This window comes from Camelus dromedarius, chromosome 36 (assembly GCF_036321535.1).
Source record: "Camelus dromedarius isolate mCamDro1 chromosome 36, mCamDro1.pat, whole genome shotgun sequence".
Classification (NCBI taxonomy): Eukaryota; Metazoa; Chordata; class Mammalia; order Artiodactyla; family Camelidae; genus Camelus; species Camelus dromedarius.
This window is the reverse complement of record NC_087471.1, coordinates 364,766-375,457: the sequence shown is the minus strand read 5'-3', so window position 1 is coordinate 375,457 and position 10,692 is coordinate 364,766. Positions and strand designations below refer to the sequence as shown.

Below are 10,692 nucleotides of genomic sequence, written 5' to 3'. Positions count from 1 at the left end.
GTATTTAAGTATTAATAAAAAGCAATATATAAAGTAAGAATAGATGTGAAAGTATAAAATATACATTATTTAACTCAAACAATTATTTAAAGTTTATAGTTTTATGATAAATTAAAATTTCTCATTAATGGATAAGCACAAACTTTAATATTTTGGACTACATAATATATTGGGGCTATTGACTACTGCCCCCTTTTCAGGTATTATTCACAATCATTCAAATAAAAATTGTTTCCTTCTGTTTCTATGTAAATCTGACATTTACATGTAGTGAAAAGGGGGGAAAGTTTACTTAAAATTTTCAAGTAAAACTTTTAAAAACTCTCAGAAGTTTAACAACACATCACATTTTGCTCATAAGCACAAAATTTACAGGCAAAAGTTGCACATAAAGGGTTTATTTTAAATGTTTTAAGGATAGGATAGAGTTACATCATAATTATAAAAATTACTTACAGAATTAACAGATTTATATTGTTTATACTTCTAAATGCAGAGAACAGGGAACTGTCTACACATTGTATAAAATAAAATTAAAATTAAAAATGAATTCAAGCTTGAAAGATGAGGTCATTTACCTAATTTTAAAATGCAAACACGAAGACCTCTGAACTATACACATTCGTTCGAACTGCACTAATGATGGAGAATACAGAGAGCGCAGCATTTCCAAGGAACCACAGACATTTTGACTGTAATTATTTTCTGTTATAATAATTGTTCCTGTTTTGTCTTTGGAGAACTTTCTTTCTTTTTTTTTTTAAGACAATCAGCTGAAGAATGTTTTCAGGCACTACAATTTGTGACAATCAAAAACAGTCTTCTAATGGGTCCGCAGCGTTCAGAGAGTCGAGCCCAATGCACTTCGGGGTTTGGCACATAAAACAACAGAAATGAAATCTGGTTTAGAAGCAACTGCGATTGTTTCAAGAACGCACAGTCCCTTCAAATGCTGCATGACATATACAACTGGAAAAATCACCTTCTGTTGGCACTACATTTGCTTCACCAGTGCATTTTTATCCTACAACCACTAAAACAGCACAGTAAGCAAATATACAGAAACTGAAAACAAATAAAAAACAAAGATAGAAAACAAAAAACCTAAATATATTTAACATGCAGTTTTAGTTAGTTACACTGAACACTCTACTTAGAATAGGGCATGCAAAAAAGGATGGTCTGCTTTTAGTTTTCCTTTGAAGCTTTACATGGCAGCCGGACTTCACACACGCACACACACGACACGGTAATACTATAGCAGGTCAATGAGAAAGGCCAATATATTTTATACACAGATTCATGTCTTGTGTTGTCACAAGTCCCATGGTAATTTTGGAAATTGATGTTGTATTCCTAGAACAAGGAACCAACATTCAGATACCAGGAAAACGCAAGCAACGCATGCAGATCTGCAACATGAGCCTAAACGCAGCCTGAAGTACTCGGCTAGGGAGCAGTTAGTCACGGCGTTAGGAAGTGTGGTTGAAGCCACCAAAAGAAAAAACAATGGGAAAAAAATGGAAAAACAACAAAAACCCCTTCCCCTTCCTTCAACCCTAAAGGCAATAAATGCAACAATGATCAAAATAATGATAACAGTCATCAAATGTCACATTCACCTGGAGTGGCAGATCATGTGGAATTCAAAGTTGCTAAAGGTACTTGCAGAAAAACCACAATGCAAGTCATCAATGCGAGAAATGTTTCAGCTGACCCAACCCTCAGGGTACCTCCAAATGACTTTGTTTTTAGTCTGAAGTCACTGGGCCCTCCCTGTTCACGCAGTGCACACTGGGTACACTCACTCTCTGGGCCACACGTGGCCACTTGGGCTTGGGGAGCTGGGCTCGGCCTTGAGATTCATATGCAGGGACTCTTACCAGAGCCACCAGGAGAACAGGTGACAGGCAACACTTGTTTCAAGCACAGGAGAAACATCTAAGACTTGGGTACTCACTGAATGGAGAAGCTGGCCTCTGGCTGCCCTCAGTGAGGCACTGGGCACACTGCACAGAACGGGGGTGCTGGATTTACATGGTGCGCAAGGTTCCTGAACCCCAGCACAAGGCACAGCCTTCCTGCAGGCGACAACAGGCAGCACGCGAACCACGCACTGCGTGGCCCTGAAACTGCAGAACCTCTAACAGCACGAACAGCCATGGAGGACACACAGAACTCTGCTGTTTGACAGTGAATGCACTGAGCTTTCTGCCAAAGTTCTAAGTAAGATTTTCAATCTCCACAAAACTGATCTCACACACTGCCTTTCTCCTAGCTTCCAAGATGCCAGGGCTTACTCAAAGTGACAGACGGACACTTTGCCACGAAACAAACCACGTTTTGCAGTATTTTGGTTAGAACAATCTTGCAGGAGTAAAGCAGGAAAGAACTCTATGGCTAAGGGCTGTTGTTAGTCACACCTGCAAGCCAGCGCAGGTGGCTGACCCTGATGTGGCAGGACCCACCAAATGGAATGAACCCCCATCAACAGCAGACCACGGGCAGGAACACGCAGCACCACGGAAGGTGTCATGAGATGCAAGCTGTTACTTGTCTAGACAGTCTTTGCGGGAAAAAGTCGAGGGGAAAAAGCCTTCTGATCATAATCATGTATCAACAATAATAGTAATAAAAATAAAGGTGCCCCAGAGAACTTGTTAGGAGACAGTAACACCGTTCTCAAACTTACATTTCTAATATAGAAGCACTGTGCCCTTCCAGGAACTTACCAAGTACACATAAACCACTGACGTACTGGTGCCTTTTAAATCCGTGTACTAAAACCCAGATTACTAATTTGTACAAATGATGGACCAAATGTGCTGTCCAAAATACGCCTGCATTACACTATGTGGACCAAGTTCCTGGGCTTTTCTTAAAAAAAAAAAAAAAAGTATTTATAATAAAAAAATGTAAACAAAAAATGTAAAAAACTTAGAATTAAAGGCAGCCTTTTACCCAGATTCCTAACTGTTTTCTAAAATTCTAGTATGGGTCATTAACCGTTCATAAGGACTTATGGTTCAAAGCCTCCAGATTCAAATGGTGCTCCGAACTTCTGACTTCCAAGATGAGCTGGATGTCCCTATGTGCTTCCTGTGCCCAATTTTAAATAAACAGCAGTAATATACTAAATATGAATGACCTGGGTCAAGTACTCCTGTTAAACTGGAGAAAATTATTTAATCCCCACCCCAAACCACAAAGAAAGGACTGCCGATGAAGTGTGTGTGTGTGTGTGTGTGTGTACACAGATCTATGTGTATGTGTATATATATATTTATATTATATATGTATACACACAGATATAGATAGGTAGGTAGATATAGATACATATATTCAAAAAAGGCAATTAACAAAAATACCAAACTATGCTTGCATTGTGGCAGCAGAATAAGAGTTAAGAGTGAGGGGAGAGTGGGTGAGATCTGTTACAGGTTTAAATGACTATGACACTAGCTTAACTTTTACCAGACTTGCCTGTAACTCCCTTCCAAACAGACAGACTTCCTTGAAGAGGAAGGAGTTCCTTACACAAAATGCTTTGTGTTCACATAAATCTGTACTGTTCAGAACAAAACCAGTTCTGCTGGCAGAGATTGTGGGTTCGCAGGGACATTTAAGCTTTCATTAAACTGGAAAGCAATCAAGTCTTTATGTCTACAAATTATACATTTAATAGTTCCACAAGTTTGGCAAAGTTCATGGTGACATCTAAGACGTTTTCACCAAATCGTAGACATAAATGTGGAAGTCATCATCAAACTTGATAAAATAGACAGACGGTTTGGCCTCTACTTGGTGAATGACCATGCCAGTCCTCTTGGAGCCGTCCTCTTTGGCATATTCCACTTGCTTGCCTACCAGGCTGTCCACAACTTCTCCTGGCTCCCTTTCTGCTGGAGGTGAATCGTCTGTATTTAAAGGGTGGGGGAGAAGAATTGAGTCAATTTTTAGATTATACACTAACTTACATGACTATTTTAATTTTTAAATGTTTCTAATACCCTGAATTCACCTGGACTTTTGACACCAAGGGTCAGCAAACTTTTCCTTCTACGGCCAGACAATAAATGTTCGGCTCGAGGGCGTATGGTCTCCATATCAACTACTCAGCTCTGTTGCTGTCACATGACAGCAGCCAGAGGTGACACAAAAATACACGGGGCTGTGTGCCAATAAAACTTAATTTACAAAAAGCGTGCTGACCTCTAAGGTCTAGACGTGTAAACAATTTTGAAAACCACAACCAGAAATTACTTTTGCTCATATTTAATTACAGCGATAATTATGTGACGAAGTTAGCGAAAAGGAAAGGGCCAAGAAAACACTAAACACAGTCAACCTTTGAATAACCAGAGGCTTGAACTGCGTGGGTCCACTCGTGCACGGATGTTTCTCCACAGTGAGCGCTGCCGCACGGCACGCCCTGCAGCTGGTTGAATCCACAGACGCAGAGGAGCCACAGACACGAAGGGCTGACCACGGGTTCTAACAGGCAGATTTTCAGCCGCACAGAGGGTCAGCATGCCTAACCCCCGCATTGTTCAAGTCAACTGTAATTACATTGACTTCTTAAAAATAAGTTTCCGTTACTCTGAAATATAATTTCAAAGCAGACAACACCTGCTGGGATCACTGAGCGTGTGCGACACACTTAAAACACCTAAGTATTCCGGCCTTACCCTGCGAATCCTTAAAGCTGCTTTTTCCTCGACTTCATTTCATTACACATGGTCTTTCTGAACAACCCAGTTTCCAAATAAAGAGATTTCCCATTCTATAGAAATAGGTGCTGAACAAACTCCACCCCAGATTCATTACAACCGAGCCTGAGTGGACGGCGGGCGCACCTGTACTTTTCAGAAGGCCCCCGGGGAAATCTGAGTGCTAGAAAGCATGCTCACACCCTGCGACCTGCTGCGAGTTCCGTAAGTTCCAGGAACACACATAAAATGAGAGCAAATCACCACCACCAATAAAACAGAAACACAAGTTCAAAAAGGGGAGGGAGGGTGGAGCTGGGGAGTTACAACGCTATTTAAGAAACCCCTTATAGGTCCCGAGCAACTCAAGCTCCTCCACATGGCAGCAGAGCGCCTTCAAGTGGGCCGACCAGCTGAGCCGGTTTGCCTTTGCGTGTCCAGGACAGGCCACGCTGACGCCAGTCATCCTGGCACACACGTTAACAGGGCCTCTTTTGATCTTCACACGTATCCTGGTTTGGACCACATCACGTGTCTGTGTTAACAGGAGACGGCCTCTCTGATTACAACACACCGTCTCACTGAATGACACAATCTGAAACCTGCTGTTCTGATGCCTGGTACTAGTAAATCGCAAACACAGTAACAGGACACCTGAACACTGTTACCAGTCCTTCCATAAAGGGAAGTAAAGAGGAAAGCTAAGGTCCATTCTTCTTCAAACCTTCTCCTCCCTCAAGCAGCAGCATCGCACCACCACACCTTCATGGCCCCACATTTATACAAAGGAACTCCAAATACATGATCGCCATTCGTTTTCAGGAGCCGTGAGTGATGAAGCAAGGGACTCACAGGCTGCTGCAGAGCTCTCTGTATCAGATCGCCACTACTGCTTCCAACAGCAAACAAAGATCCATACCACTTGAAGGAAGGAGTGAGAGGACACAGACGTGACTGGGAGAGGCAACAGGTAACGCGCGGATGACCTCATACTTTCTAGTATCAAGTCAACAGTACCTACTTTGAATATTTGTTAAAAAACAACATCGTACAGGCTGGAGAAATGCTTTTAAGAAATGTTCTCAAAATTAAATTCCTGCCTTTTAAAACACTTTCCATTACATATTTAATAACAAGCATATACAAACTTCAAGAAAAAAAAAATCTAAAAAGGTAGAAAGTCAGGGCCAGGGGAGCCCATGAGTAAGTTCATCAACTGGCTTGTTCACTAGAACTGGGAGAAAATAGAAAAGGAATAAAGAGATGATGTCGCATTGCTAATATATACAGTGTCTGTCAGCCATATCTGTCCAAGCCCAAGGATTTATGTGCTTGAGGAAAAGCTACTGAGTAATTTAAAAAACAAACAAAAAACCCCAAAAATAGGTTTACCCAGAAATGAAATTAAGAAAATAATTCTATTCACAAGAGCATCAAAAATAATAAAATACTCAGGAATATATTTAAGTGCAAAACTTACACTCTGAAAACTACAAAATGTTGTTGACAGAAAAAATATCTCAATAAATGGAAAAACATCCCAAGCTCGTAGGTCAATGGCTTAACATCATTAAGATGGCAAAGCTACCCCGTAAACTGATCTACAGATGCGCCAAAATCCCTGTCAGAATCCCAGCTGACTTCTTTGCAGAATTTGACAAGCTGATTCCAAAATTCATATGAAATTGCAAAGGACCCAGAACAGCCAAAACAATTCCGAAAAAGAAAAAAGTAGAAGGATTCACACTTCTTGATTTCAAAGCTTCCTACAAAGCAATGCAATCAAGCGTGGCACTGGCATAACCACAGATCTACGGACAAATGGAACAGAACTTCAAGTCCAGAGATACCCTCATACATCTACAGTCAACTGAGTTTTACCAAGGGTGCAAAAATCATTCAACAGGAGAAAGAATAGTCTTTCCAAAAAATGGTGATCAGACAACTGATTGCCACATGAAAAAGAGAGAAGTTGGACTCTGACACCACAACAGAAACAAAAATTAACTCAAAATGTATCAAAGATTCAAATGTAAAAGCTAAAGACCTACATGTAAGAGCTAAAACTTTAAGACTCTTAGAAGAAAACACAGGGGTAAATCTTCATAACTTGGGTTTGACAAGGGCTTATTATATACGACAACAAAAGCATGAGCAATGAAAGAAAAAACAGGTAAGTTGGACTTCACCAAAATTAAAAACTTCAGTGCTTCAAAGAATACCATCGAGAAGGTGAAAAGACCACCCACAAAATAAGAGGAAGTGTCTGCAAGTCACGTCTCTGGCAAGACTTGTCCCTAGAATGTCGACTCTTAACAACTCAGCAGAAAGACAACCCAACTGAAAAACGGGCAAAGGAGATGAGCAGACATTTCTCCAACGATGCATAAATGGCCACAAACACGAAGATACCTGGCATCTTCAGTCATCAAAAAACTGAAAGCCAAAACCACAGTGAGACAGCACTTCACCACCACTAGGACGGCTCGCATCAAAAAGTCAAGTAACAGTAAGCGCTGTGAAGACGCAGAGCTCAGAACCCTCAGACACTGCTGCTGAGAACGTATAATGGTGCAGTGACTTTGCAGCTCCGTCTGGCAGGTCCCTAGCTTCAACACAGAGCGACCGCCATGCCCCATCATCTCCACTCCCAGGCATGTACCTGAGAGAACTGGAAACAAGCGTCCACTCGGAAACGTCCACACAAATGTTTATGGCAGCATTTTTTGTAAGAACCAAAAGGTGGAGGAAAAGCGAAAGTCCATCAAAAGAGGAATGAGTAGGTACCAGTGAAACTATACAAGAAAGCGATGAACAAGCTACAATGTGGGTGGGCCCTGAAAACACCGCGCTGAACGAAAGACGCTGGTCGCAAAGGGCCTCACGTCACATACTTCATTCTTATGTCCCAAGTCCAGACCGGGCAAAGTAAATTATTCTTAGCAAAGGGGTAAAAAATCTCACAACCTATGCTTGGTGCCTGACTAAAAGAATAATCACTCACTTATCCCCAATAATTAAAAATTTTAAATGTACCTGCATAAGAGTTAATCAAATATTTATTCTAAAATTCAAATTCCTCTTGAATTACCAAAAATTAAAGTTGTCAATCTATACTTACTAGAATCCGGCATAATGCGAAGGTCGCCTTCTTTATAATCATCTAAGAGCTGGTACATGTACAAGACAGGATCTTTCTCGTAGGTGATGTAAAACCACGTGTTCATTATAGGGGCGCGTGCTAAGACCATCCCCCGCCATTCGTCTTTAGAGCCATCCTCGGTTTCAAACATGTGCTCCACTGCTTTGCCAATCATTGTGTCGGCTAGGTGTGCATCACTGATTCGAGACGTTGCTGGGGACAAAAAAGCAAACAGTGGTTTACAAAGGGTTTTACTAAGCATGTACTGTGAAGACTCACTTGTTTACTCAAGCAAACAATTCTGAAAAGCATTAGCAGGCGTCAGAGTCACCTGGAGGGCTGTGAGAAGCACAGCCGCCGAACCCACTAATGTCAGTTCAGCCCAGACTAGACTCCATACAGCTCTCCTGTCCCAAGTCAGTTACAGAGAGCGCCTGCTTTCTTTATATTTCTCTGAACTCGTCTGCTTTTGATACTGTATCTATGTTAAAACTTTCATCTATTCAAGGTATAAAGTGGGCTGTTGCCGTTTAACAGTTAATTACTCTAAATTTTGAGATAATTATAGACTAACACAAGAGTTCCAAAACAGTATTGTTCCCATATACCCTTTACCCACGTACCCTTTATAATAGTATCTTATATTAGCCATAACCACAGACCATTTTTAAAAACTAAGATACTAACCTATTTAAGGCACAGGTTTTTCCTCTTGCCCCTACAGTCTACTTTCCACAGTAATCAGAGTGATCTTTGTGGCACTTATACCAGATTGTGTGGTCATTTGCTTAAAATACTCCAGGCACCTTCCTTTCATAATCCGAGTAAAAAGCTGCTTCTCCCAACCCACAGCGTCTGAGCCGCCATGTCCTGCTGGCCCTCTGCCCCGTCCTGTCACCTTCCTCCTGACCGCTACACCTCAGCAACACGGACATCTCCTCCTGGGATGCGCTCAGGCTGAGCACAGCCCCCACATCCTCAGGGGCTGGCTCCTCCTGGGCAGGAGCCCTCCCAGAGGCTCTCCAGGACCACCCCGTGAAAACGGCTCCACCAATCACAGTCACCTCACCCAGTTTTATTTCCTAATAACATCAACCATTGTCTGCAGTTATCTTGTTTTACGTGTTTGTTTTTGCTTTTAGCCTGCACAAAGTAATGAAGGCTGAGGTCTTTCCCATCTTGTGGCCAATACTGTGATCACAGGGGTTCAGTATTTGTTGTATAAATTAATTATTTCAGAGGAGAGCAGGATGTTCTAGACGGCCTGTGTGGTTAGGAGCGTAGGCTGCCCCACTGGTCTATCAATAGCCTTCTGCAGTCCTCTAGTGAGCTAGGCGAAAAATTACATGCTTCATTAAAAAAAATACTAGGAAAACTACAGAGGGTCCTACCGATTTTAAGGTTCCTCTAGTCATCATGTTTTAGACAATTATCTTAAAAAAGCTTAATGCTTCCATCTTACTTATTCAGGAGTACTTTCTATTTTTGTCAAACTTAAAAGGAACAAAGATTAGAATTTCTTGATAAAGATACTGCTATCCAATTTTATCAGATGACTCTGAACACATACGGTGGTTTTCTTCGCTGAAGTACACAACAATTACCAAAAACAACACAGAATTCCCCACTGTGCACGACCCTAAAGCAAAATCCCACTAGTTTCTTCATACCAGAAGTTCTCAAACTTTTTGATCTCAGGACTCTTTTACATCCTCAAATTTTTTTCAGGATCTAAAAGGGCGCTTGTTTGTATGAATGATAAATGTCAGTATTAACTATTTTAGAAATTATAAATGACAAATCCAAAAATACATAAACATTTAAAGATATACCTACATAAACATTTTTAATGAAAACTAAGTATATTTTCCAACAAAAATTTAGTGAAAAGAGTGGCATAATTTTACATCTTTTTAAACCTTTAAATATCTAGATTTAAAAAAAGACAGCGAGATCCTCAGTTCTGTTTCAGCACTTCAATCTGCTGTACGTACTTCTGGCTGATGTATACAATCACTAAGACCTGCTGCTGAAAAGAGGACTATTTTATTATTAGTCTTCTCAGGTAAACTTAGATTTTCTTCTCTGGTACCGTACCAAAACTCAACAGTGGAAGCTTTCCTTAAAGGTTAATTGCAATGGAGAATGTGAAATGGTTATCAATAAACTTCTATCATACTATTAAATTAAAACTCATTTGTCTCCAGAATACGTTAAGAACTCCTACAACTCTACAACAAAACGAAACAAAAACAATCACATAACCCAATCAAAAGAGTGGGCAAAGGACCTGAATAGGTATGTCTCTGCAAAGATGACACCAATGGCCAAAAAGATGTGTAACATCACTAATCAATCAGAGAAATGCAAATCAAAACAAACACAAAATAACAAATGTTGGTAAGGATGTGGAGAGGTTGGAACATTTGTGCACTACTGGTGGGACGTGAAACGTTACAAACACCACGGAAAACAATACGGGCTCCTCAGAAAACTAAACACAAAACTACCATGTGACCCAGCAATTCCACTGCTGGGTACAGACCCAAAAGAGCTGAAAGCAGGGTCTAAAGAGACATCTGTACACCCAGCGTCCACAGCGGCGCTATTCACAAGAGCCAAAAGGTGGAAGGAACCCCTGTGCCCAACCACACACAACTGGGTAAACAAGATGTGGTGCACACATGCAGTGAAGTATCAGGCAGCCTTAGAAAGGGAAGAAATCCTGTCACATGCTGCAACATGGGTGAACCTTGAGGACACTATGCTAAGGGAAAGAGACTAGTCACCAAAAGACACATACTCCATGTCTCTACTTATGAGGCACCTGAAGGAACCCAA

The 10,692-nt window shown here is 41.0% G+C and overlaps 1 protein-coding gene across 2 annotated transcripts in view; it reads right to left on the bottom strand.

Annotated features, from left to right (window-relative positions):
• Nucleotides 1-382: 382 nt before the first annotated feature.
• Nucleotides 383-10,692, bottom strand: part of SPIN1 (spindlin 1) — a 66,658-nt gene continuing 56,348 nt past the window's right edge. For both annotated transcript variants that reach the window (XM_031442297.2, XM_031442299.2), the window contains 2 exons: nt 7,831-8,064; nt 383-3,917 (listed from right to left, as the gene is read on the bottom strand). In XM_031442297.2, coding sequence (XP_031298157.1) covers nt 3,718-3,917; nt 7,831-8,064 — 434 coding nt within the window. In that variant the 3' untranslated portion in view covers nt 383-3,717. The remainder of the gene's footprint in view (nt 3,918-7,830; nt 8,065-10,692) is intronic.